Source organism: Alexandromys fortis, unplaced genomic scaffold (genome assembly GCF_014885135.2).
Source record: "Alexandromys fortis isolate MF-2015 unplaced genomic scaffold, M_Fortis_MF-2015_v1.1 scaffold_284, whole genome shotgun sequence".
NCBI lineage: Eukaryota > Metazoa > Chordata > Mammalia > Rodentia > Cricetidae > Alexandromys > Alexandromys fortis.
Window position 1 is genome coordinate 1172954 of NW_026068160.1, and position 27484 is coordinate 1200437.

The following is a 27484-nucleotide window of genomic DNA, read 5'->3' on the forward strand; positions in this document are numbered from 1 at the left end:
TGTCTCCAAGTTACTGAGTGAATTTTGGTTGGAGCAGTGTGGGGACAGATGTACGGCTTGATGAGTGCCCTGGTCCCCTGGAAGCTCAGTTCACTCTCAAAGGACCAGAAGCCTCTGTCAGGTTTGTGTGGGCAGGGCTGTGCACCCAGACCAATGTCTGCTCTTGGGGGAGACGCAAATGAGATGTAAAGTAACTGTGGCCTGGGAGGCCTGGGCAACAGGTGTTGAGGTGGGGGGGCACCCAAGGGCTGGGGTGGTAAGGAGCCCTGGAGGCCTGCCTCCTAAAGTTCAGTGCACCCAGTGTTTCTGTGGCCGAATCCTGGGGTACCTTTTATATTACTACCTATTTACATGCGTGTATCTATGGAAGCACAATTGTGTGGGTGTTGGGGTTACTAGCTTTGGCGACATGCCTGGCTTTTCTGATGTGGGTTCTGGTGGCTGAACTCAGGTTGTCACAGCTGTGAGGCAAGTACTTAGCTGACCGAGCCCTCTCCCCAGCCCCTCCTGTATATGGCTTACCATGTCTTGAGCCCTCTCATACATGGCTTACCATGTCTTGGGCCCTCTCCCCAGCCCTCCTGTACATGGCTTACCATGTTTTGCATGAGCAGAGCTGTGATAACATGCTCCTGTTCCACCTGCTACAACTTTGGCAATTTTTTTGGAGTTTTTTTTTTTTTTTTTTTATTAGCTTGTTTGGTGTGTGTATATGATTTGGGGGAACCTAGGGCCTGGTTGTAGGACAGACATGGAACCTGCCCCATCAGGACCCAGGAGATGGGAGCTAGTGGCCAAGCCAGGGACTCAGGTCCTGCCCTGGATGGAGGTGGGAGACAGTTATCCAGTGGCTCCTAAGAGATTAGACAGGGAGATGTGTTCCTCGATCTCAGAGAAGCCAGCACCCAGTCCTGCATCACTTGTCAGAAGCAGGGTCAGGGTCTGGTCTTCAGCTATGTGACCCCAGCATGGAAGAACAACTCCTGAACATTCATGTATGCGCACCAAGACTGCCCTAGGGTGCGACTGGAATAGTGAGCCTGGTTCATGGCCAAGGGGAGCAATTACGGCTGAGCCAGGAGTTCCTGTTGAGTTCTCAGTGTGATGTCCAGGGGTCTGCTTCTGCAAGGACTGGAAAGGGGGTGGGGGAGCTAAGGGTGGGAAGACCAGGACTCGAACCCATCGAACCCATCAGGGTTCGAGTGGGGGCAAGTGCTTGGGGCGGGCTATCCCACCACCAAGCCAGTTTCCTCTTGTATAAGAGATTGTGCTGAGGATCTTGGGTCTGGACAGGCTGTGAGGATCTGAACCCACGAAGGCCACTGGTAACCCAGGAGAGGCTTTGGAACTCAGAGGGCTGAGGATCCCAGGGAGGTGAAGAAGTCTGAAGAGATGAAGTTGGGATCCAGAGCCCAGGATGCCACGAGGTGAGCAGAGCAGAAGACACATGACTCGGGTGCCCAGGCGTGCACCAGTGCCGACAGGATCAGTGCACACACCTGGGAGCCCTTCCAGATGCTCCTCAAGTGAAAAACTGCCCATCTCCTGTGGTGGGGACAACAGCTGGTGAGAGTCCAGATACCTGGCAAGCTGAGACTTGCCACTGAATGCCCACTGACTGGTGCCCAGTAGTTCTTGCTACCCAAAGAGCTGAGAAATGGTTACTGTACAAGTGAGATGCTTAATTAATGCTTGATGGCCTCATCACCCAGTAAGTGCTGCCTTACACTCTGCGCCTCTGGGCTGGGAGTCAGTCTTTACAGCACCAGTGGGACCCGTGGGTGAGCCCCTGTCTGTGATGGAGAGGACCCTGGACCCCTCCCCAACACAGCAACAGGCAAAGGCCAAAGGAAGCACCCAACTCCCTGCAGCCTGAAGCAGCATCAGGAGCTGGTCAGTTTATAGTATTGTAAGGGTCAGGACTGTGGACGCTTCTCTCTTGCATGGATACAATGTCACAATGTATGCCATCACTGACCACATGGCCTCAGCCTAATAAGCCATGTTTACAGAGAAGTAAGGATGCAGCCTCAAGGTCACACAGCAGCTGAGTGGTTGGGGGCATAGGAGCCAGGTCTCTGCCTAAGGGAGGAAGATGAAGCAACAAGAGGCCTGAGCAACAGAGATTCATCAGAGTGAGCCCCCCCCCCCTCCCCCCCCGCCAAGAAACCATCCCTGAAGAGCAGCCAGAAAGCCCAACAGTTAGACAGCAGGCTGCAGGGACACAAAGAAAGGGGTTAGCTCATTAGAGTGGCAGCCTCTGCACTGACCTGGGTGGGCAGCTGGTGGCCCTGAGAGTTTTGCATTGTCAGGGTCAGGCCACAGTAGGAGGGGATGGTTTCTCCTGGCTGGAACAAACATTTGGAATGCATGAGACTGATGCCACAGATCAGGAGACAACTTAGCCTAGCTGACTAGGGGTTGGAGTCACACCCTGAACCTCAAGACCATGGTCTGAGCTTTTGGTCTTCTATAAGGGTGGAATCAGCACCTACTTCAGAGGCCAGGCCAAGCTGACGGGAAGGATAGGGTGCAACCCAGATGCAGCGTTCCTGCTGCTGCTCCTGTCATTCCAGCAACAGACCGGAGTCGGCGGGGTCAGGGGAAGACTGGCTGAGGCTGGTACAGGTCAGCTACGAGTTTATTGAGTTATAATCAACATGGAGAAATCGAAGGACAGTAGGTGCCTGTTATCTCCCTGGGCTTCAGCTGGAGACAGCCCCCACAGCAGTTTCCCATTAAATCATTCCCCATGCTCTCTCCCTGGGCAAGAGTGCCAGTCTCAGGGCCTTGCTCTGTTCACTTTCCAGAGGATGCTGCTTGCCCACACACTTCCTCTGACCTGTTTCTAGGTCACTGTCCTTGTGAGTCTGTCAACCAGGCACGGCTGTCACAGTTCCTCACACACAGCTGGGATATTTGTGCCACAGATGACAAGGAACACCTGCACAGCTCACTGGTTAGGATGCTGACAGGGGCGGGTGGCTGGGCTACCTGTGGCCCTGGGCGCTGTTGTTCATGTGGTCCCGGATACTGATGGCCTGTTTGAGCAGGCCTTCGACACTACGGAAGTACACACTGCTGTCCACCAGGCTCTTCACAGCACTGAAACAGAAAGGAGTGAGGATCAGCATCAAGGCCACCAGGAAATGTCCCTATCCTGTCCAGAGTCGGGAGCTGCAAAATGTGGGCTCAGCCTTCAACACTGCTAACTATTAACAATTAAAAAGGGTTTCATGTCTGTAAAAGAAACAATCTAAATCTGAGACAACTCAGCCCAGGGACCACTGTGGGCGCCTCTCAGCCCAGTGACTGATGCGGGGGCCTCTCAGCCCAGGGACTGACGTAGGTACTGCTTTACAGGGCTGGAATTGCTCTTTATCTAGTGTTTAAAAGGTGGCTGGCTGTGTAACTCTGCTTTTAGGATTTGAAGTGTATAGATGAGGCATGCCTGTGTTCCAGGACTGAAGGAGGCTGAGGCAGGAAGATCCCAAGTTTGAAGCCAGCCTGGATTGTAGAGGAAGACCCTATATTTCTTTAAGGAGGGGCTGCATCTGCAAGCAGTAGCAGGTGGAGGTTAGAGGACAGCCTGCAGGAGTCAGTCCTGATTCACAAGTGGTCAGGCTCGGCACGGGTGCCCTGTCAGCAGCCCACATCCTTCCTGGGAGCAGCAGAGTGATCTGTGTGAAGGGTTTTATCACTCTCATGCCCGGCAAATCTCACAGAATTTTTGATGAGGGGATCAAGTCCTCATTAGGAGTTCATGCAATCCCAGGCAATCGAGGTGTGCACAGCAAAAGCAGCCGGCTGAGACTGCACTTAGCAGAAGCAGTGAGACACTGGAGTGGGTGAGTGGCCCAGGCCGCACAGTAGGCAGAACACAGGAACGGTGGCTCAAAAGAACTGACCTGCCAGCGAGGAGGAGGCCCAAGAATGCAGAGAAGAGCCAGGTGTTGTGGCGCACGCCTTTAATCCCAGCACTTGGTGGCAGAGGCAGGTGGATCTCTGTGAGTCGAGGCCAGCCTGGTCTACAGAGTGAATTCCAAGACAGTCAGGGCTACCTAGTGAGACCCTACAGAGAGGAAGATGTAGGCTTATTTTTCTTTTTCCTTTCTTTCTTTCTTTTTTTTTTTTTTTTGATTTTTTTGAGACAGGGTTTCTCTGTGGCTTTGAAGCCTGCCCTGGAACTAGCTCTTGTAGACCAGGCTGGCCTCAAACTCATAGATATCCGCCTGCCTCTGCCTCCCAAGTGCTGGGAGTAAAGGCGTGTGCCACCACTGCCCGGCATGACTTGGGCTTTCAGACAGCCCAATGGGCACAAAGACTCAAGGCCATACTCACAGAGCCAAATATGGGTTTTCAAACCTGGAGAGGGAATGAAATTTATGCCCTGACAATGACATGGCACACGTGTGCCTACACACACACACACACACACACACACACAATCTCAGGTGTGAGCAAAAGTCATGTGCAAACTGACCTCAGCTCCTGGGAAAGTGAAGGCAGGACTGCTTAATCCTGGGTATTCAAGACCAGCCTGGAGATACACTAATACCCAACTTAAAAACAACAGGACAGGCAGGTAGGGCATGCTCACTCAGCACTGCTGCCTGGGGTCTGCACGGAGGGTACACACGCACAGGGTACAAGGCAGCCTTGACCCCCCTTAGCTGTGGTCCAGCTGATTTTCGTGTCGGGACGGTTACGTGTGTGTGTGTGTGTGTGTGTGTGTGTGTGTGTGTGTAGGACAGAGGCCAACACTGGGCAGGTTCATCAATTGTTCTCCACCTTTTATCAGCTGAGTCACTAATCTGAGACAACAGTCTCTCAGGGAACTAGGAACTTGCTGACAGAACCGCCCGCCTAGGGGAGCTCCAGGCATGCTCCTGCCTCCACCTTCTCGGAGCTGGACTTGCTGGTGCTCACCATCGGTCAACAAGGGCGCTTCAGATGTGACTTGTGGATAAAAGCATTTTCTCCCGCGAGCCACCCACCCCAAGTCAGAGGCAAACAGTCAGGTCCCCAAACTCCCCAACAACTGTGAGAAACCGAACAGAGGTGTCGTGGCTATACCACAACGGGTGGATGGGATTGGGAATCTATGTCACTCTCCCTCTGACAGATGTGGCAGGTGTCTCATCTGCAAGCAACAGGGGGATGGGATTGGGAATCTACGTCACTCTGCCCTCTGACAGATGTAGCATGGTGTCTCACCTGCAGGCATACTCCACGGTGTATATAGCACCCTGGCTCTGCTCCTCCCATCTCTGCATGTCAGCCTGCAGGATTGGGGAGTGTTAGGAGGAAAGGCTCTATGGGAACCAGTGTTAGATGTCAGATCCTCTCTGAGCTTCCCATTCTAAAAGCCCCACCAAGTCCTCTACTCTCCCACTGAGTAAGTGCTCCACCACCACACCTGAGTGCTTCACTCCCCCACTAGTGCTCTACCACCCCACCTGAGTTCTCTACCACTCCACCTGAGTGCTCCACTCTCCATCTGAGTCCTCCACTCCCCACCTGAGTGCTCCACTCCCCACCTGAGTCCTCCACTCCCCACCTGAGTCCTCCACTCCCCACCTGAGTTCTCTACCACTCCACCTGAGTGTTCCACTCCCCATCTGAGTCCTCCACTCCCCACCTGAGTGCTCCACTCCCCACCTGAGTGCTCCACTCCCCACCTGAGTGCTCCACTCCCCACCTGAGTCCTCCACTCCCCACCTGAGTCCTCCGCTCCCCACCTGAGTGCTCCATTCCCCCAGCTGTCTTGACTTTGCCTTCTGCTATCCTCTTCCCCTAGGGGCTCTGTGTGACTAGCAGGCCTTGAGTCAAACCCTTAGGACTGGCTATTGCATCTACCTGGCAGGCCCTTTCTTGGGCTCTTTCCTCACCTTGCTAGTCACTAATCCAGAAGACCATGCTGTCTCCTTCAAAAGTCACCCACGGGCTACCCCCACATTGTCCAGCCTGATTCAGCTGCCAAAGGCTATCTCACTAGCATCTCTGCTTTGACTTCAGCCCCTTCACATGTGTACCCCACTTCTGCTCAGGGGAGAGATCCTTGGCGGGCTGGCAGAACTCACCTTGTGCTGGGCCAGCTCGGGCAGTGAGCGGCGCACATGTTCCTGTAGCCGGTACAGGGCCACTGACGGCTCGTTGGCCAGGACATAGACACTTTCGGTGAACTTGTCTGTTACTGGGTTTGACAAGGAGGGGATGGGAATAAGGGACAAGTATTAGACCCTTGTATTTATGTATTTATTCTATTTTGAATTATATGTGTGTATCTATGTGAAGATATACACGTAAGTGCAGTGCCATGGAGGCCTCGGAGCTGGAGCTACAGGCAGTTGTGAATGCTGGGGACCAAAGTCCAGCCATTTCTAAGATCACCAAATGCTCTTAACTGCTGAGATACCTGCTTCTTCTCCTTCTTCTTTTTCCTTTTAAATAGGGTCTCATATAGCCCAGGTCAGACTTTAGCTTTCTGTAACCAGGGATGACCTTAACTCCCAATCCTCCTGGCTCTACCTCCTGAGTGCTGGGACTGCGTTTGTGTGACACCACACCTGGTTTATGTGGCGCTAGGCAAGCACTGCCAACTGAGCCCCAGCCCGCATCAGACTCTTAGTTCTTCAGTCTCTGACCCCAATCGAAGTGCACCCCTGTAACCATCATCCACAGGCCCAGGTCAGCTAGAGACTCAAGGGGACCTGAGCACATTCTGAGCCCACAGCCCCGCCCCCGCAAATCCACTTCCAGGGGACACTAGGGAACAGTACTATTGCCACTGAAAACCCTCAACATAACATCATACTAGAGACCAGTATGGAACATCATACTAGAATCCAGTAGCTCTGAATTCCCTGTAACTTCAATGTGTAGGCCAGGCTGTCCTCAAACTCGCACCAATCCTCCTGCCTCTGCCTCCCAAGTGTTGTGGAGAGAAGCATGCACGCACCACCATGCCCAGCAGAGGATAACCACTGAACCCAGAGGTGCCTCAAGTCTACATCCCTGTGTGGCCTGTACTCTGACCAAGACAGGAATGTTGTGAAAGCCTACATCTCTTGCTGTGCTGGAACAACTCTGAGGTTACCCCATCACGAGCCCTGCCTTAGCAGCATGCCTGAGGCTGCCCTCTACATCCAAGAGCCTGCTAAGCCCACCTGCTTTCATTACCCTAAAATTCATGTCTCGCCGGGCGATGGTGGCGCACGCCTTTAATCCCAGCACTTGGGAGGCAGAGGCAGGCGGATCTCTGTGAGTTCGAGACCAGCCTGGTCTACAGAGCTAGTGCCAGGACAGGTTCCAAAGCCACAGAGAAACCCTGTCTCGAAAAACCAAAAAAACAAAAACAAACTCATGTCTCCCCACGTCAACTGCACATAAACCATCATCCCAGGGTAGACTTCGAGCAAGGACTTTCCAGCCTGCCAAGTCTCCAACCTTCCTGCCCCATCCATCAAGGATCTTGTTGCTTCCAAATGCTACTGCCCCCTCTCCCACTGCTTGTACCAGACCAGCTCTGACAAGTCCCAGCTACAGGCGGCAGATGGCGCCAACTCCCAAGGCAAAAATGACGTTGGCCCTGCCTTTATTTCGATCCACTGCTCTCACTAGCCAAATAACCTACTTATCCTGTCATTATTTATTTTGCTGTGTCGGGGATCAAACCCAGAGCCTTGAACATTCTGGGCAAAGTGCTTACGACTGTGTTTGGGCTAAGGCTTCACCCCACCACCCAAAATGACTGAGCACTTGAGACGGAGTCGCTCTATGATCAAACTGGCCTTCAATCAGTAACCCGCTTTTTTTTTTTTTTTTTTTTTTTTTTTTTTTTTTTTGTTTTTTCGAGACAGGGTTTCTCTGTGGTTTTGGTTCCTGTCCTGGAACTAGCTCTTGTAGACCAGGCTGGTCTCGAACTCACAGAGATCCGCCTGTCTCTGCCTCCCAAGTGCTGGGATTAAAGGCGTGCACCACCACTGCCCGGCAGTAACCCGCTTCTTGACTCTTGAGTAAAGATTAGAGTATTGGGCCACCAAACCCGCACACTCGTTCACGTGTTCAGGATAAAAAAAAAAATAAATAGAGCTTGGGGTGCGCACTTTTAATTTCAGCTCTCAGGAGGCAGAGGCGGTAGAGGTCAGCCTGGTCTACATAGCGAGTTTTCCAAGACAGTCAGGGGCTACATACTGAGACCTCGTCTTAGAAACAAACAACAGAGCCTTCCTCTGCTCCCGGTCTCTACTACACGGCTGCCACATCACTTCCCGCCAGGAGACAGTGGCCTCCCTTTTCCGCCGAGCCCTGCACTGCCTTTTCCAGGCTGAGACTGGGCGACTCCCGGAGCCCTCCAATCCGCCCGGGACCCCGCAACACCTTTCTTTCCCTTCAGGAGCATCTCTGGTTCTTCCATAGTGAAGGCAGCCAGGCGGAGCTCTAAAACGCAAGCGGAAGTCGGGAGACTGGGAGGTCTACCTAAACTTTCCGGGTTGAAACTGGTCACGGCAAGCCTCCGGTTCTGGTTTCGGGCTCGCTGATCCCTCTTCGCCTCAGCTTCATTCAGACAGGAGAGAGAGGGAAAGAAGGCGATCCGGGCCGTGCGTGTGTGCAGTACAGAGATTTCCTGAGGCTCTAGGATACCTAGTCAAGGACTCCCTGCTGCCACCCTGACACAATAATCCTCTGGGACCAGGGCAAGGGAAGGTTAAGATACTCGGTCCCTTTAAATTCGATGAGTCCCGCCCACATGTCTCCGCCTCATCTAGAGAATGCTCCACCCTCCCATCCGCAGGTGGCTCCGACGGGAGGACCGTGGGGGCGAAGACGCAGGAGCAGCGACACAGCGGCACATGCGCAGTGAAATCCTCAGGGGGGCTGAGGCGCCTTCAGCACTTTTCAAGGAGAATGTGCGCATGCGCCACAGTCCTTCCTGGCTTCTGCGAAAGCCGTGCCCCGCCTTCGAATCTTAAAGAGCTAGAAGCAGCTTCGGTTCTTGCTGAGCAGGAGTACGCAGGCGCAGTGGGGTAGTGCTTCAGTCGGAAATAGTCGTCGCTATTAAGTTGCTGCTCTGTGTCCCAGCAGAGGAAGCTAGAGTGCCGATCGTCCGATCACCAATTTGCGCCTTACTAGATCCACTGGACCAGAAAAGTTTGTGAATAGGAAGTCCCGAGTTTTGGGAGACCCAGGCTTGGAGCGTAGGGAGACGGAGGAGGCTGGAGGGAGGTGAGTGAACCTCCTGAGTCGCATTTTTTTTATTGATCCCTAAGTCATTTTGGAAGACCCCGACCCAAATAACCACAGAGGGACACTGAGAAGTTTAGTGTTAGTATCTCACTATGCTGCTTTCTGACATGACCTCTCTGGGACCTCGTTTCTTCACCTTATTGAGAAAACTGAGCTCAGTTTAGTCATAGCCCAGGTTTTCACGGCTTGTAATTGAGGGGATTTGAATCCAGACTACTACCCGAACTCAGATTTTATTGCCTGGTGCAAGGGCCTGGGATTCTGGTGTTAATTTCTTGACAATAGCAATTGTCCAAAACCTTAAGTTTCCCATTCTCACTATGAAAAGCTGAGTATACAGACTATGTCTAGTGTGTGTGTACACATATACATACACGCACTACACAGATATATGTATATATATATATATATATATATATATAGAGAGAGAGAGAGAGAGAGAGAGAGAGAGAGAGAGAGAGAGAGAGAGAGATTTTTTTGAGATAGGGTCTCTCTAACATAGCCCTTGCTGTCGTCGAATTTACTATGTAGACCAGACTAGCCTCGAGCTTAAAGGGATCCCTCTTCTGCCTCCTGAGTGCTAGGATTAAAGGTGTGTGTTACCACGTCCAGCCTAACCAAGCCCTAGCCCCTAAGAAGAACTGATTTATTCCTGTATTTGGGGGTGGGGAGTTTGCCATGGAGCCGACATGGAGGCCAGAGAACGTGGGTTCCTGGAATCAAACTTAGGGCGTCTGGCTTGGTGTCAAGCTGAGCCACCTTGAGGGCCCAAGAATTTTTGATAACTATTGTACTCTCTTCCTCCAGCTCCTACCATGGAGCCCACTCAGCTTTCAGATGACCTCATCCCAAACCAGCAGTCCCCTGCTCCTGAACTTGAGGATCCTGAGGACCCCAGAGACGAATCTCCAGACAGCTCAGACACTGTGGTCCTCAGTCTGTTCCCTTGCACCCCAGAGGCTGTGAATCCCGAATCAGCCAGTGCATCCTCATCACAGGGTGAGAACCACTCTGGGTTTTGGTGAGGGAGACTGGTCAGACAAGGTCACTTAGGGAGACCTTGTCTTCGGAAAGTGGTGGGGTGGGTAGAGAGCTAGCTGAGTTCTTTAGAGCACTTGATCTCTCAGAGGCTCTGGGTTCAGTTCCCAGCATCCACAGATGGTTATACAGCCATGGTGACTCCACAGACTTCCTCTGGCCTTGGAGAACATCAGACACACACGTGGTACACATGCATTTATGCAGTCAAAACATACACATAAACAAAAAGCTTTAATGGATTTTTCAATGTGTTGTTCTGTGTGTGAGTATTTTGCCTACGTGCATATGTACCATGCACAGGCAGTACCTGAGGGGGCCAGAAGAGGGCGTCTGAGTCTCTGGACCCTGAGTTGTAGACCCCCCAGTGCAGATGGTTCAAATCAAACCTGCCCCAGAGAGCCATCTCTGCGGCATTTTTACATTTATTTATTTTATGTTTGTATGTGCATGTGTGTGAACATGCCATGGCACACATGTGGAGGACATAAGATCCTTTCAGGATAATTCTCTCTTCTTACCTTGTGGGTCCTAGGGATGGAACTCAGGTCAAGCCAACAACAGATGCCTTTATCAGCTGAGCCATCTTTCTGGCCTCCACATTATGTTCAAGACAGGTCTTCGCCTGAACCCGAAGCTCACTGACTGAGCTAGACCTGCCTATCAGTGGGCTCTGAGGCTCTGCCTGTCTTTGCCCTCCAAAGCTTCCAAACTGCCATGGCGCACGCCTTTGATCCCAGCTCCGTAAAGGCAGAAGCAGGCAAATCTCTGTGAATTTGAGGCCAGCCTGGTCTACATAGTGAATTGTAGGTTGTAGGCCAGCCATGGTTACATAGTAAATGTTTCAAATTTTTTTTGTGTATTTTGTGTGTATATGTGAATATATAATATAGTATATATTATACATAATTATATAATATAGTGTATAGGTGTATATGTAAATATATATATATATATACACACATACACACATATGTATATGAGAAAGAGACAGGGTCTCTCTATTTAGACTTCTGGCTGTCCTGAAACTTGTTATATAGACCAGGCTGGCCTCAAACAGAGATTCCCCCTGCCTCTGCCTCCTGAGTACTGGGATCAATCAAGTGCCTGCCATTTTGTACATTTCTTTTTTCTTTCTTTCTTTCTTTTTTTTTTTGTTTGTTTGTTTTTTTCTGAGACAGGGTTTCTCTGTAGCTTTGGAGCCTGTCCTGGAACTAGCTCTTGTAGACCAGGCTGGCCTCGAACTCACAGAGATCCATCTGTCTCTGTGTCCCAAGTGCTGGCATTAAAGGTGTGCGCCACCACCGCCCGGCTTGTACATTTCTTTAGTGTGGTAAAATACATACAACATTTACTATTTGGACACGATTGCAGTACGATTCAGTTATGTTTGGCTCCTTCAGCAGCCTGTGCCACCATCACTTCTGTGTTCCAATACTGCCGTCACTGCAGCAGAGGAGCACGCCCTCCTGCTCCCCAGGCCAGGGCAGCTCTGATTTGTCTCATCTCTGGTAACTGCCTTTTCACATTGTTCTGCTTGATAAATGCCCCTGAGATGGGCCAACATCTTGAACTCATGATTGATCCAAGTTGCGGTATGGGTCAGGTCTTCATTGCTGTTTAGGTAGCATACAATCCCAGTAGGTGGGTGAACCACATTTTGTTGATTTGTTAATCTATGGGCAAACTTTTGGGTGTTTTCTTTTTTCTTTTTAAATTGTGTGTGTGTGTGTGCGCGTACGCTGACAGAAACCAGAAGAAGACATTACTGGAACTGGAGTTACAGGTGGCTGTGAGCTGCAGTGTGGGTGCTGGGAACTGAACTCCAGTCCTTTGCGAGAAGGACTGGTGCTCTGAGCTGCTGAGCCAGTTCCCTGCCCCACCAGTTTCTTTGTGCTGTTGGGAATTGTATTGCTTTGAACACCAACTTTTCTTTTGACCTTGGCTGTCTGAGTACTTTGGAGGTAGAAACAGAAAAATTTGAAATTCACGGTTATCCTCAGCTACAGAGAACCTAGGCTACACAAGACCTTGTTTCAAAAGCCAGGAAGGCACCCACAGAGATGAATGGGTCAGGTAATACAATCCTACGAACACAGGGACCTGAGTTCAATTCCAAGCAGCCGGAGAGAAAGCCAGTGTAGTGAAACACTGAGGAAGTGGAGACAGGAAGGTCCCAGGACCCGATGGACAGCAAGCCTAATCTAATTGGTGAGCCCCAAGCCTGGCTCACAGGCAAGGTGGACAGCTTCTGAGGAGTACACCTGAGGTTGACTGGTTATCTCTCCCCTTAAACCCTTAACCCACCCACCCCAGAGTTGGTCCCTCTCTCCCTCTTCCTCTATTTCCTTATTGGATGTCCTGAGCCCAGGCTTCCTAGTAGTCCTTAAACACATCTAATTTGATGTCACACCAGGACCTGTGTCCTTCCCAGTGCTTGCTGGGATTCAAGTGGAAGTTGCCTGAGAGCCACCTGTTCTAACCATTTGTCAGAACAGACTCGCTGCCTGTCCTGTCTTCCTACCACCTTCTGCCTGCTTTTTCTCTTTCCTTCTTTCTTTTTGTGGCAGGATCTTACTGTGTAGCCCAGGCTGGCCTCAAATGTGTGCTTTCTCTCCTGCCTCTACCTCCTCAGGATTGGGGTTATGGTTGTGCACCCCTCAAATCTTTTTTTTATGGTCTTTATCTCTCCCTTCTTCTCCCCCTCTTTTTCTTTTTTCGTTTTTTTTTTTTTTTGTTTTGTTTTGTTTTTTGAGACAGGGTTTCTATGTGTAGCCTTGGCTATCCTGGCTGGCCTCAAACTCACAGAGATCTACCTGCATCTGCCTCGGAGTGCTGGGATAAAAAGGCGTATGCCGCTACTGCCCAGCCTCCATTTCTTTAACATAGGGTTTCATTCTGTAGTCCCAACTGACCTGAAATTCACTGTGTTGCCCGAGCTGACCTGGGATTTGCGATCATGCCCCAGCCTCCTGAATAGCTGGGAATGCCGGCCTGTACCACTTAGGCCCTGCTCCTTTAAAAAGTGATCGTATTTACCATTGGCATCTGTGTGGATGTGGACACCAAATGGAAACCACAGGGGTGGCCTCTTTTCAGATTAGAGCCTGCAGCATATGTCTGGACACCCTGAGACAAACACCTCCTCTCCCTGCAGGCAGCTTCTTGAAGCACTCAACAACCCTTACAAACCGGCAGCGTGGGAATGAAGTCTCAGCTCTGCCAGCCACCCTGGATTGTGAGTGGAACTCAAGGAGGGGTGGGGCGGGGCTAAAGGATTCCTTACAAGCTTGGCATGGCACCCCATGGCCCAGCATTTTGGAGGTGGAGGCAGGCGGTCAGAAGTTCAAGGTCTTCCCTGGCTACTTACTGAGTTAGAGGCCAACATAGACAAAGACCAGCCATAAGGGATTGAGAAATATGGCTCAGTTGATAGACAGCTCCGCAGCATGTACAAAACTGAGTTCATCTCAAGCACCTCATAAACTGAAAATAGCGGCACATACCCATCACTCAGTAGCAGCGGCAGTTTCCGGTCATTCTCGGCTACACAGCAAGCTGCGGGCCAGCCTGGGCTATATGAGACCCTCTCTCAAAACAAACAAACAAAAAACGGGATCAATTTTGAACAGGGTAAAGAGGCCTGGGGAGGGGGTAGAATGGGTGAGCACTGTGCCTGTTTCTGGCCCCAGCACTGTCCGTTCACCAGCTTGCAGCACAGGGGGAGCTGAGCCAACTGAAGGACCATCTCCGGAAGGGTGCGTGTCCTGTGTGTGCTGGCGTGCACACACCTGTCTGGTAGGGGAACTTCTGTGTGAGAGCGATTTGTGTGTTCGTGTATGTTCTGTATATGTTCCCCTTCACGTGACCCCCGAACCCTGCCCACTCTACTCAGGAGAGCAGGCAATCTTACCGTCCCCATCCCATATCCCTTTCCATATCAGGTGACAACCTGATCAACAAACCAGATGAACGTGGCTTCACTCCCCTCATCTGGGCCTCAGCCTTTGGAGAAATTGAGACGGTTCGCTTCCTGCTAGAGTGGGTATGTCCTGGGGGTGCAAGGACAGGCCGGGATTTCAGCTTCTGAAGCTGCTGCCCTCCTTGGGGACCCTGAGATTTCAGGGACTCCATAACTACCTTTTCTGCTTTCCTAGGGTGCTGACCCCCACATCCTGGCCAAGGAGAGAGAGAGTGCCCTGTCGCTTGCCAGCATGGGTGGCTACACGGACATTGTGAGGTTGTTGCTTGATCGAGACGTGGACATCAACATCTACGATTGGGTGAGCCCCCGGGTGACCCCTGGGTGAGCCCCCGGCTTCCTGGGTGACCCCTGGGTGAGCCCCCGGCTTCCTGGGTGAGCCCCTGGCTTCCGTTCCTGCTCACGGATGAGCCCCTGTGAGATGCCAGGCCTGCCCTGGGTTCTGGGGTCACAGGACAACTGTCACCACACCTGATAAGAGTTCCCAGCCTCTGGGAAACAGAAGCAGAGAGGATAGTAGAGCCTTAACGGGAGGCTGAGCCAGCAGCTGCAAGAGCCCCAAAACAACTGAGAAAGTCGGGGAGGGCTGTTCGGAAGAATGGGCATCTAAGAGTCACAGACAGAGGTGGGTTGGATTGGCAGCCAGAGGGCAGGGCAGAGACCTAGCCTTTGTTTTCATCTAGTCTTATCCCACAGAATGGAGGGACACCACTACTCTACGCGGTGCGTGGGAACCATGTCAAGTGTGTAGAGGCCTTGCTGGGTGAGTAGGAGACCCCTTAGGAGTCCTAGGGTAGACAAGGAGGCAGAATGGTGTGCAGCTTCTGTGTTTGATCCAGTCAGCCATGTTGAGCACCCCCTCCCATGCCCCAGAGATTCCAAGTCCTGTTCTTTGGGTAGGGGAGCACTGCGGTCTTGCCACTGCCCAAGGTCACATGGACAAAGAGTATACTGCAGAGCATTATGGGGGCACCTCAGTCCTGCAGTCCCCAAGCCCTGTACCCGATGCCTGTTCTGCTTTGCAGCCCGGGGCGCTGACCTCACCACAGAGGCCGACTCTGGCTACACCCCAATGGACCTCGCAGTGGCCTTGGGATTCCGCAAAGGTGGGCTTGAATACTGGGGTGGGCTGAGGGGCCGTGTGGGATGGATGGTCACAGAGGGGTAAACAGGACGCTCCCCGAGGATGCCAGGTGATGCCCTTAGCACCCAGGCAGGCCCAGGTACCTCTTCATCCTGGCTGTTGGCATTTTGGGGCTGTGCTAGGGACATCAGCTCATGATAAGGATGGAAGCCACTCTGTGGTTCACACAAGACACTCAGATGCTGATAGCCCCAGCCTACGCGTAGATCTTAGTTCGTCCTGCCAGACACACCCTGCCTCGTGGTACTGGGGAGGGGCACTTTGCTGAGGCCACCCCAAACTTCTATTTCTGTTGCTCTAATAGAATACAAGAGATAGGGTTTTGGTTTTGAAGTTTTATTTGGATTCATGGTTCTGGAGGCTGGGAAAGCTATAGTGGTGTGGTCTCATTGGCTGAGGGTCTGGTATTGCTCTGACTTAGTGGATAGTGTGGGCGGGAAGCACCAAGTGGAGGAAAGGCCTCTTCTTAAAACAGCCCCAAGGTAGCTCCACCCCACCCTGCTGGACCTTGGAGGGTCCCAGGCTCAGGGCTGGGCTGAGTCACCTCCTGGTGGCTACACTCTGCTCAAGGCCTCCAGCAGCCTCTCCCGCTCACACCTCCCCCTCCTGCTCACACTGCCTCCCACCTCCTCCCACAGTGCAACAGGTGATGGAGAACCACATCCTCCAACTGTTCCAGAGAACTCTGGGGCCTGCAGACCCAGAGTGAAGATGGCCTGCTGGGGACCCAGGCACTCAGGGAATAAGCCAGGCTGCCCCACAACTGGCTTGAGGCAGCTCCCGGACAGTGGTGGGAAGGGATCCTCCCCAACAGGAACCAATAAATCTGTGCAGAAGTTGAAGGGCTTCTGGTGCCTCCCAGGGGTCTTCCTGGAGGTGGCGCCGATGCTCTCACACTGCCTTCTCACCCAACACCCGCAGGTGGTAAACGACCACACGACCAAAAAAGTCCGTGGTGTCCTCAAAGGTCAGCTTCAGCCGGTCCACCTCCACAGTAGGAATGGAGAAGGTGTGGCCTCTGTGGTCAAGGAAATGGTGACTGTTTCTGACCCAACAGGCCTCACCTTCCCAGTTCAGACACCACCTCATGGGCCAGGTGCTTCTCAACAGCACCACCCCCTGCCCCCACCACACAGGGTTTCTCTGTTAACAGCCCTAGCTGTCCTGGAACTAGCTCTGTAGACTAGACTGGCCTTGAACTCACTGTCTCTGCCTCCGAGTGCTGGGATTAAAGGCGTGTGCCACCACTGCCTAGCACCCTCTTTTTTTTGAGGGGGGGGGAACACTGGTAGCCTGGGCTGGCCTCAAACTCACTGTAGCAGAGGATGACTACTCCTGACCCTCCTCCTTGCGATGGCTCCTGCTCTCGTGTAGAAGGCACAGTGTGGTTATATGCCAGGCTGGCCCCAGTGCTTGCAAGGCCTTCAGAAGACCAGGTCCCTCACACCCCAGACCAAGCAGGATATTTGAAGGGCGTTGGTATCCTCAGGGTAGAAGTCCACAATCTTACGGAGGGTGTCCCCACCTTGTGAACCTGCAGTGCAGAAAGAGGCTGAGAATCCAGGGAACCCCTTGACCCCCACCTCTTGCGACCTTCCAGTACCTTCCAGGCAGCTGTGGCGACTGGAGAAGCCGCCCTGGAACTGCACCTGCAGCTGTGTGATGTGAACACGATGGGGAAACTCGAGTGTCACCCACTGGGAGGGGCCCTGGAAGCAGATGGGTCAACTAAGGGACTTGGTAACTGCAGGGTCAAGTTCCACGGCTACAGCCGGGCCAGGAGGGTGTGCGCACGCAGTCCTTCCTAGGTCTCTCCAAAATTCTCAAGGCACCCTGCCCGCTGAATCTGCTTCACACTTGTGATGGAGGGAAGTGGAAGCGCCTCACCTGGTCGGAATTCCAGCATGTTTCCTCGTCCTCGTCAAAAAGATATTTCTTCCCAAATTGCCGGCTGTTGCGATTAAGCACAGAACTTACCCTGCAGGGCAGAAGCAAGGCTTTCACCGGAGCCACCCTCCAGGCCAGCCAGGGCCGCGGCCGCGTGGCTCCACCCCCAGCCTGCCCATAACCGACACCAGGTCGGGACCCCAGCGATCTCCGCCTGGCCTCGCCATCACGACTCAGCCCCCAGTTCATCCGCCCCCTCCCCGAGTTCCACAGTCCCGAGTCTCACCGGCTCACGGTCTCGGGGCAAACCAAAGACTGGGTCATCGTGGCTCAGCGCGAGTTTGAACCCAGCCGCCGGCCCTCCCCGATCACCTCTACGTGACACGGCGGGCGATCCGGGAACCGGAGAGAGACAGAAGCAGCTTCCTAAATTTTACAGCCTCGCTCAAGACGGTCTGCGGTTCTGCGAACCGAACACCAAGACCCGGAACCGCGTGCGAACGGCGCGTGCGCAGTGCAGTACAGACTCCGCCTCCTCTTCGGGGCCGGCCGGGATTTGTAGTGCTTTTGGTTTGCCTCTTAAAGAAGCCGCACCCTCAAGTTTCTGATTCCTTGGAGCTGGAGGGAAATGGATACCGTGTCCTTTGTGTTAACAAACGTTCTCACAGCCTTCCTGTTGTGTCTTCTGCGGAGGGCCTCCCTCGCCGCAGAGGCAATAATTCAGCTTCCCTCACAGGGCATAGTGGGCACGTGCAGTCCCTCCCAAGGCTGCTTGGCAGGATTGCATGTTTCACGTCAACACAGAAATTTTAGCAAGATCTGTCTCAAAAAATTTCTTTAACACACACACGTCTGTGTGTGTGAGAGAGAAAAATAATATATATAAAATGTATATCCTTAGTTTATTTTGTGTGTATGAGTGTTCTGTCTGCATGTATGTCCCTGTACCACATATATGCATGGAGTGAGACTCCATGTGAGTACTGAGACTCGAACCCAACTGAATCAACTTTTAAGCCCTTAAATATGCTTTTTGAGACAGGGTCTTCTTGTGTCAAGTTGCCCGCTTGGAACTTGCTATTCAGATAATGGTCTCCTAAAACTCCCTCCCAGAAATCTTTCTGCCTCTGCCTCTTGAGCCCTGGGATTAAAGGTGTGTACCATCACACCCCCTCTCTGGGATTTAAATTTAGTTGTTTTTGTTTTTCAAGACTGGGTTTCTCTGTAGCTTTGGAACCTGTGTCCTGGAACTAGCTCTTGTAGACCAGGTTGGCCTCGAACTCACACAGATCCACCTGCCTCTGCCTCCCGAGTGCTGGGATAAAATGTGTGTGCCACCACTGCCCGGCTTAAACTTATTTCTTAATTAAAAACATTTTATTGCTATTACTGGGTGATAGTGCACGCCTTTCTTCCCAGCACTTGGGAGGCAGAGGCAGGTGGATCTTAAGAGTTTGAGATCAGCCTCGTCTACAGAGTGAATTCCAGGACAGCCAGGGCTACACAGAGAAACTGTCTCCAAAAACAAAACAAAGAAACCAAAAGAAATTTTACTTAATGTATATTAAGGTTTTTTTTTTTCTTGAATGTTTGTATACCATAGATCCAGAAGAGGATCGGATCTTCTGGGAACTGAATGTGGGTCCTCAGCAGGAGCAGTACGTGCTCTCAACTACTCTCTAGCCCCTATACTTTTTCTTACAGAGCACCACGTGTTAGGAATTGCTTTCTCCTTACCCATGTGGGCCCTGGGGACTGAGCTTGAGTAGCTGGGCTTGGCCATCCCCTCAACTAAGGGGATAGTTCAATGGCAGAAGGGCCAGGAAGTGCAAGGAGCTGAGCCCCTTTGCCAAAGGAATTAAGTCTCTTAGCAAATGCTGTCCTAACACCTTATGGAAGGCTTGTTCAAAGATCCAGCATGAGGTGGGGTTTTGGTTTTTTGTTTTTGTTTTTGTTTTGTTTTGTTTTTGTTTTTTTGAGACAGGGTTTCTCTGTAGCTTTGAAGCCAGTACTGGAACTAGCTCTGTAGACCAGGCTGGCCTCGAACTCACAGAGATCCACCTGCGTCTGCCTCCCAAGTGCTGGGATTAAAGGCGTGCACCACCACCTCCTGGCATGAGGTGGGTTTTATAGGATGAACAGGAGTTTGTCCCAATGGGAACCAAACCAAACACAGACACCCCAAACCTCATGGGTTGGGGGATGAGCCACAGGGACAAACAGTCTGAGGAAGCAGGGACTCTTTCTGACAGAAGGGCTTTCTGGGAGGGACCATGGGGTGGGAAAGAGTTTCAGGCCAGGATTAGAAAAGTCAAAGCATAGAATCAGGTGACAGACCTGTGGAGTCACTTCCCACTGGGTAGAGCAGCTCTGGAGAGAGTGGAACCCCCACCTCCCTGAATGAATGCTCCCAAGTCAGAGCCGTCCTTGGGGTTGAACGGTCTCTAATCTTTCCCTCTTTCTACTAAGGCCAGAAGGATTCCTGGGCATCCACTAGTGTCTCCCCAAGTCCACCCCAGGAAGCAAGGCTGGCAGAGGAACTGGGTCACCATCAGGAGGGCTGCCATGCTAGCTTGTTACTGCCAGAACTTCCTTGCCAGGACTTCAGTTATGGGTCCTGGCTATTCAGACTCAGTTTAGCCCTCCAAGGGCTATGGAGGAAGCATGTGTAGTTAAAAGCGTGGCTGTGTGATCTCAGACAAACATTTGACCTCTGAGCTCAGCTTCCTGTCTGTGAAAAGCAGGCTGTTTGGGTTGACGCCTAGCAACAATAACATGAGACGCTGGAGCTCACAGACAAGCTCTGTCTTCAGGCACAGACTCATCATTACCCTCCATAGTGCCTGGTGTCACTTCTATGGCACTGAATACAAAAACGTGTCCCCAGTGCCTGAAGGGACTACATACAGCCCCAGCCACCAGCCTTCCTTGATCACTCCTGCCCCTGGCATGAAGCTGCCTGGGCCCCTGGGACTTGGCCAGCTCCCTACACTCTTCCTGCCACCTCACCCCACTGGCGCCTGGGCATGAAAGAGCCTCCTGTTTCACCAGGGAATTAGTAGTTCTGAGTTCCCAGCGAGGCAGCCAACATGGTCCATTCATCCATCTAAGTCAGGGAGCCTGAGCACTGCCTCCTTCCCACCGCTCTCCAGGCTCTGAGGCAGGGCGGGTGCCATAGGGACTGGATCTGTCTAGGCATTCTCTCTCTCACCGTTTTTTTTTCCTGTTTGTTTGTTTGTTTCAAGACAGGGTCTCACTATGCAACTCTGCCTGTCCTGTAACTCACTCTGTAGACCAGGCTGGCTTAGAACTCTCAGAGATCTGCCTGCCTCTGCCTCCCACGTGTTTGGATTAAAGACATACACAAGTATGCCTGGGTTTCCTCGTGTGTGTGTGTGTGTGTGTGTGTGTGTGTGTGTGTGTGTGTAAGTCAGGATTGCTGGGCTCAAATTCATTATGCAGCCAAGAATAGCCTTAAACTCCTAGTCCGTCTCAGGTGGCTGGTGGCATTGTGTGTGACTGTGCACATAGGACCTTGGCTGTATTCTTGGACAATTAGCAGGATGTTGCCCCAAGACCTGACTGTCCAGGAGCTTCTGCCACCCATGTGGCCTCTGGGCCACTTATCTGCCCTTCACCTCATCCCCTGATGGCAGCCCCAGAGTACCTGAGACAGAAAAGGCCTTCCAGGCTGGAGGTGGGGACTTTCTGGACCCCAGAGTGGGCCTAGAAATAGCTCTTTGGGCCTCTCAGATTCCCAGGCTAGGTTCCCTCACTCAAAGCCCTGGCAACAGCAGGTCTGGGCCCTGGGCCAGCCCCTCTCTTTTCAGCCCTGGCACCAACTCAGGGATGGAGTTAGTGAGGAGCCGAAGGGTCAGCTTGGCTCTGGGGCTACAGACCAGATCCATGTAACTTCAGGCAGGGCATCCCAACTCCCTGAGCCTCAGTTTCCCCCAGCAAACTCCAAAATGAGCAACAACAAGATGGGAGCCCTGCTGGGTGTGGTGAAGTATGCCTCATCCCAGCACTCAGGTGCTGGAGGCAAGAGAAGCAGGGGACCAAAGTCATCCTCAGCTGCGTAATGAGCTGCAGGTCAGCCTGTGCCGACAATTGCAAAAATACAAAACAGTAACACATACACACAGTATACACACGCACGCGCACACAAGCAGGCACACTTCCTATTTCATTCCTGTAGCAATCCGTGGAGAGGACTTGTGCTCTCCTCTGGAGGGTGGAGACGGCCGCTTCAGAGTTGCAGCATTAGAAGTGGTGAAGACAGCAGATCCTTTCCCTTCAAGCATTCATTCTGTACATCTTTTTTTGTTTGTTTGCTAATTTGCTTGTTTTGCTTTCTGAAACAGGGTTTCTCTGTGTAGCCCTGGCTGTCTTGGAACTCATGCTGTAGACCAGGCTGGCCTCGAACTCACAGATTCACTTGTCTCTGCCTCCCAAGTGCTGGTATTAAAGGAGTGTGTAACCACACCAAACCAGTACATCTTCTTTTTTTTTTTAATCAGTCAGTAGCATCTTCTGGTGCAACCATCCCATTGTTGTTAATAATGTTATAAGCTAAAGGGACTGAGAAAGCTGTTACTTTGTGTCAAGAATGTATTCCTACTTTCCATTTGTGTCCGAAGACTGTAATCTAATCTAGCATTTCAAAGTTGTGCATTTACTATATCTTTTTATTGCCTATATTTATTTGTGGTTTTGTGGCGGGGGGGGGGTTGCACTCAAATACTACGTGTGGAGGTCACAGAATAACTTGCAGGAATCTGTTGTGGATATTGTTTTTACTAGGTAAAGATGTATTACATTTGTTTATGCTGGCTCTAGCTCACTAGCTCAGCAGTTACTCCCTTGTACCTGTTCTGGTGGAGATCATTGACTCTGGATCAAAAAGAAAACATATTTAACAAGTGGTGCTGGCAAATGAAAATAGACCCATATCTATCTCCATGCACAAAACTCAAGTCCAAATGGATCAAAGACCTCAACATAAAGCCAGCCACACTGAACCTCATAGATGAGAAAGTGGGAAGTACACTTGAATGCATTGGCACAGGGAACCACTTCCTAAATATAAGCCCAGCAGCACAGACACTGAGAGAAACAATTAATAAATGGGAACTCTTGAAACTGAAAAGCTTCTGTAAAGAAAAGGATACGGTCAACAAGACAAAACGACAGCCTACAGAATGGGAAAAGATCTTCACTAACCCCACATCAGACAGAGGTCTGATCTCCAAAATATACAAAGAACTCAAGAAATTGGACACCAAAAGAACACATAATCCAATTTAAAAAATGGAGTACAGACCTAAACAGAGAACTCTCAACAGAGGAATCTAACATGCCCGAAAGACACTTAAGAAAATGTTCAGCATCCTTAGTCATCAGAGAAATGCAAATCAAAACAATTCTGAGACTCCGTCTTACACCTGAAAGAATGGCCAAGATCAGAAACACTGATGACAACTTATGCTGGAGAGGTTGTGGGGTAAAGGGAACACTTCTGCATTGCTGGTGGGAATGCAAGCTGGTACAGCCCCTTTGGATGTCAGTGTGGTGATTTCTCAGAAAATTAGGAAACAACCTTCCTCAAGACCCAGCAATACCACTTTTGGGTATATATCCAAAGGATGCTCAATCGTGCCATAAGGACATGTGTTCAACTATGTTCATAGCAGCATTGTTTGTCATAGCCAGAACCTGGAAACAACGTAAATGCCCCTCTATTGAAGAATGGATAAGGAAAATGTGGTACATTTACACAATGAGTACTACACAGCAGAAAAAAAATAACGACAGCTTGAATTTTGCAGGAAAATGGATGGAGCTAGAAAACATTATTTTGAGTGAGGTAACCCATACCCAGAAAGACACTTATCACATGTACTCACTCATAGGTGGTTTTTAAACATAAAGCAAAGAAAGCCATCCTACAAACCACAATCCCAGAGAATTTAGACAACAATGCGGACACCAAGAGAGACTTACATAGATCTAATCTACATGGGAAGTAGAAAGTAGAAAAAGACAAGATCTCCTGAGTAAATTGGGAACATGGGGACCTTGGGGGAGGGTTGAAGGGGAGGGGAGAGACAGGGAGGGGAGCAGAGAAAAATGTAGAGCTCAATAAATATCAGTAAAAAAAAATATGCTTTCTTTTTTTCCTTTTGATATTTTTTGCTTCTTTATCAAAGATCAGGTATTCGAAGATGTGTGGATTGATATCTGGGTCTTCTATTTGGTTCCATTGGTCCTCCTGTCTGTTCTTATGCCAATACCAGGCTGTTTTCAGTACTGTAGCTCTGTAGTAGAGTTTGAAGTCAGGGATTGTGCTGCCTTCAGAAGTTCTTTTATTGTCCAGGATTGTTTTGGCTATCTTGGTTTTTTTGCTTTTCCAAGAAGTTGAGTACCTTTCTTTCGAGGTATTTGAAGAATTTTTCTGGGATTTTGATGGGCATTGTGTTGAAGCTAGTACATCTTTTTTAAGAACTTGTTTTTTGGGGCTGGAGAGATGGTTCAACAGTTAAGAGCACCGACTGAGCTACACCTTCACCCTTTGCCTTTTTCTTCCACTTTTTAAAAGATTTATTTATTTTAATGTGCATTGGTGTTTTACCGGCATGTACGCCTGTGTGAGAATGTAGATCCTTGGAACTGGAGTTACAGACAGTTGTGAGCAGTCATGTGGGTGCTGGGAATTGAACTGGTTCCTCTGGAAGAGTAGTCAGTGCTCTCAATTGCTGAGCGGTCTCTCTAGCCTTTCAAAATTTATTTTCAAGACAGGGTTTCTCGGTATAGCCATGGCTGTCCTAGAACTCTCTCTGTAGACCAGGCTGGCATCTAACTCAGAGATCTGCCTGTCTCTCCTGAGTGCTGAGTTGTGTGACCCCACTACCACCTGACATAACTCTTCTTGCTTTTGTTTAAGACTGGATCTTACTTTAACTGAGTCTAGCTTGGAAATTACTGTGTAGCCCAGGCTATCCTAAAACTAATGGCAATTCTCCTTCCGAAGCCTTTACAGCTCAAGTATGATAGATGCAAGCCATCATGTCCAGTCTCGATGATGACAATTTCAGAGGATATGTAATTTGCTCTGATGGGGGTGGCATTGCACAGGTTGGAGGATACGGGGAGAGAGGGGATGGTTCGCCTTGATTTGATTGTCAACTTAATAGGATCTAGACTCACTAAGAAAATGTTTCCCTAAGGAAACAAACTTCTGGACATGCAGGAATACCTAAATTAGTTAATTGGCTGGGAAGATCCGTTCTGGATGTCTTTACGTAGGTTTGGTCAGGCGTTGTATCAGAGCCATCAGACAAGTAGTTAGTGCAGTGTGGGGGAGTGTCGGGTGGAGATTGACCACATCACAGTTCATGCAAACCACACGCTGCTCCCAGGGCCATGTTCATTGGTTAGGCAATTTTGCTATTTATTGGAGGGATGCATGCGTGCCGTGAGTGAATGTGGAGGTCAGAGGGCGACCTGCAGGGGTGCGTGCATGCGTGCCATGAGTGAATGTGGAGGTCAGAGGGCGACCTGCAGGGGTGCATGCGTGCCGTGAGTGAATGTGGAGGTCAGAGGGCGACCTGCAGGGGTGCATGTGTGCCGTGAGGGAATGTGGAGGTCAGAGGGAGACCTGTAACACTCAGGTCATCAGGCTTGCCGCCTGTACCTTCTGGGTCACCATCTTAGCCTAGAATTTACCACTATGTCTTTAATGTTATGTCATTATTGTAAATGACATAAAAAAAAAGAACTTTTTGCTGGGTGGTGGTGGTGCATGCGATTAATCCCAGCATTCAGGAGGCAGAGGCAGGCAGATCTCTGTGAGTCTGAGGCCAGCCTGATCTACAGAGTGAGTTCCAGTACAGTCAGGGCTACACAGAGAAACTCTGTCTTGAAGAACAACAACAACAAAAAGCAAAAACAGAAAACCTTTTGTGCGTGTGTGTCAGGGTGGAGGGGGGGGGTTGGGTTTGCTCTACATATTCAACCCTGTTTCAAGAGCAAACCAAACCAAGGCTGGAGGGCTGGGACCACTGCTCTGTGGACAGAGTGCTTGCCTAGCACGCACAAAGCCCCAGGTTCCAGCCCCAGCACCAGCTAGCTATACCAGGCATGGTGGAGAGTGCACCTGCAACCCCAGCATTTGGGAGGTGAAGCAGGAGGGCCAGGAGTTCAAAGTCATGCTTTGTTTTTTAAAGGAGGTGGCAGGCTCTGAGATAAAGATAGTTAAGAGCACTTGCTGCTCTTAAAGAGGACTCAAGTCTGGTTCCCAGTGTCCCTGTACAGCCGTTCAAAATGGCCCATCCTGCCAGCTGCAGGTGCTCTGACTCCTGACCTCTGTGAGAGTTCATACACAGAGACACACACCCCACACGCAGACAGAAGTAAATCTTATGAACAAGGACAAAACAATAACAAGGCTGATGTGGTGGTAACATTGTAACCCTTGCTCTGAAAGCAGAGATAGGAGGGTCATTTGAAGTTCAAGTCTAACCTAGGCTACTGTCATAGCCAGTCCATACCAACAAGATTTACAGAGTGAGACCCTCTGAAAGAGAACATTGAACAAGCAAACATGTCAAACCTTGCAGTAGGTAGATTAGTAGTTCTGCAGGGAGGTGGGCTTGAGGATGTTTATATTATTTGAAGATGGTTGCCTCCTCTTGTTGTAACACAGTTTCACTCCTTGAGAGAAAACCGCTTCCCCACAAGCAGCCATTTACAGCCCTGATCTGTTTCCTGGCTCCATGGGTTGGACTGTCCAGGGAGGGACCACACATACGTGTCCTTTAGTGCCTACCTGTCAACTCAGTATCATCATTTCCAGGTTTATTGCTGTTGTGTGTAGAACTTTGTTTTGTTTTGTTTTCTGAGACAAGATTTCTCTGTGTTGCTTTGGAACCTGTCCTAGAACTTGCTCTGTAGACCAGGCTGGCCTAAAACTCACAGATCCACCTGTCTGTGCCTCCTGAGCGCTGGGATTAAAGGCGTGCGCCACCACCACCTGGCATGTGTAGAATTTTTCACAGCTACGTAACATTTCCCTGCGGGGATCTAGATTTGTTCCAGTTCCTTTAGAGCGAGAGCTTTGCAGTCCAGGCTAAACGTAAACTCAGGATCCCCTGCCTTAGCCTATTGAGTCTGGTACAGCTGGTGTGTGCCACCTTGTCTGAATGAAATCTAAACTCTGTGTGTGTGTGTGTGTGCCGCGCATGTGTGCGCTGGGGTGTACCCTTGTACATGTGAGTGTGGAGTTCATAGGTTGACATGAAGTGTCTCTATTTCTCTCTGACTTATTTGTTTATCCATTCTTTTTTTCTTTCTTTTTTCTTTTTTTTTTTAGACATGCTTGTCATTTTGGCTAGACAAGTTGACCAGCAAAACACAGGACTCTGGAATGGGCAGTGGTGGTGCACACCTTTGGTCCCAGCACTCTGGAGGCAGAGATAGGTGGGATTCTGAGTTTGAGGCCAGCATGGCCTACAGAGAAAGTTTCAGGACAACATAGAAAAACCCTGTCTCAAACAAACAAACAAACAATACCCCCCCCCAAAAAAGAAAAGAAAGGAACAAAGACAGACAGACAGACACGGTATCTGGGTATAGGAATGCCACTGTCGTGGCTTCCACATGGGGCCTGGGCTCAGGCTCTCACGCTGCTGAAGCAGCCACTTCACCACTGAGCTCTCCAGAGCTTCCTCTTCCCCCAAACCCCACCTCATTTTTGAGGCTAGGGTCTCAGGTAGCCAAAGCAATCTCCAATCTGGTATGAAGCTGGGGATGACCTTGAACTGATCCTCCTGCCTCCTCTGCCTAAGTGCTAAAATTACAGGGGTGCAACACCATACCATGCTGTTTTATGAGATGCTAAGCAGGAATCCTACCTACCCACTGAGCCATATCCCCAGCCCCTAAATTCAAGAGTTTCAGTCAGGCTGCACATATACTCCTGCCCAAAGTAAGACTATCCTATACACATGGCCCTGGTGTGCGCGTGCAAGTGTGTGAGTGAGCAGTGAGTGTGAGGGAGGGGTGGGCGATGGGTGAGCAAGGGATGGGTGAGGGGTGGGTCAGTGAGAGATGAGTGAGGGATGGGTGAGGGGTGGGCGAGCGAGGGATGGGTGAGGGGTGAGCAAGGGATGGGTGAGGGGTGGGTG

At 50.7% G+C, this 27484-nt stretch overlaps 3 protein-coding genes across 12 annotated transcripts; 1 reads left to right on the plus strand and 2 right to left on the minus strand.

Moving 5' to 3' along the window:
* Positions 1-674: 674 nt before the first annotated feature.
* Positions 675-8536, minus strand: Borcs8 (BLOC-1 related complex subunit 8). 3 transcript variants are annotated; one of them, XR_007589464.1, is made up of 7 exons: positions 8383-8536; positions 6084-6196; positions 5218-5282; positions 2995-3105; positions 2271-2348; positions 1979-2082; positions 675-1545 (listed from the first exon to the last, which is right to left on the minus strand). XR_007589464.1 is itself a non-coding variant. In XM_050127668.1 (6 exons), the coding sequence occupies exons 1-5, from the start codon at positions 8417-8419 to the stop codon at positions 2315-2317; spliced, it is 360 nt and encodes a 119-aa protein (XP_049983625.1). In that variant the 5' UTR covers positions 8420-8536; the 3' UTR covers positions 676-1545; positions 2271-2314. The 3 variants fall into 3 exon arrangements, 2 of the variants coding, with proteins under 2 accessions (XP_049983625.1, XP_049983626.1); XM_050127668.1 differs by lacking the exon at positions 1979-2082 and having other exon boundaries at positions 676-1545; XM_050127669.1 differs by lacking the exon at positions 675-1545 and having other exon boundaries at positions 1846-2082.
* Positions 8537-8841: 305 nt separating this feature from the next.
* Positions 8842-16325, plus strand: Rfxank (regulatory factor X associated ankyrin containing protein). 4 transcript variants are annotated; one of them, XR_007589460.1, is made up of 9 exons: positions 8842-9228; positions 10057-10248; positions 13445-13525; positions 13980-14045; positions 14232-14332; positions 14445-14570; positions 14953-15032; positions 15295-15375; positions 16052-16325. XR_007589460.1 is itself a non-coding variant. In XM_050127662.1 (9 exons), the coding sequence occupies exons 2-9, from the start codon at positions 10065-10067 to the stop codon at positions 16120-16122; spliced, it is 777 nt and encodes a 258-aa protein (XP_049983619.1). In that variant the 5' UTR covers positions 8842-9228; positions 10057-10064; the 3' UTR covers positions 16123-16325. The 4 variants fall into 4 exon arrangements, 3 of the variants coding, with proteins under 3 accessions (XP_049983619.1, XP_049983620.1, XP_049983621.1); XM_050127662.1 differs by having other exon boundaries at positions 14966-15032; XM_050127663.1 differs by lacking the exon at positions 13980-14045 and having other exon boundaries at positions 14966-15032.
* Positions 15734-18112, minus strand: Nr2c2ap (nuclear receptor 2C2 associated protein). 5 transcript variants are annotated; one of them, XR_007589463.1, is made up of 5 exons: positions 17587-18093; positions 17301-17391; positions 17017-17122; positions 16728-16947; positions 15734-16431 (listed from the first exon to the last, which is right to left on the minus strand). XR_007589463.1 is itself a non-coding variant. In XM_050127667.1 (5 exons), the coding sequence occupies exons 1-5, from the start codon at positions 17622-17624 to the stop codon at positions 16305-16307; spliced, it is 423 nt and encodes a 140-aa protein (XP_049983624.1). In that variant the 5' UTR covers positions 17625-18078; the 3' UTR covers positions 15734-16304. The 5 variants fall into 5 exon arrangements, 3 of the variants coding, with proteins under 3 accessions (XP_049983624.1, XP_049983623.1, XP_049983622.1); XM_050127667.1 differs by having other exon boundaries at positions 15734-16423; positions 16879-16947; positions 17587-18078; XR_007589462.1 differs by having other exon boundaries at positions 16728-17122; positions 17587-18103.
* Positions 18113-27484: the final 9372 nt, after the last annotated feature.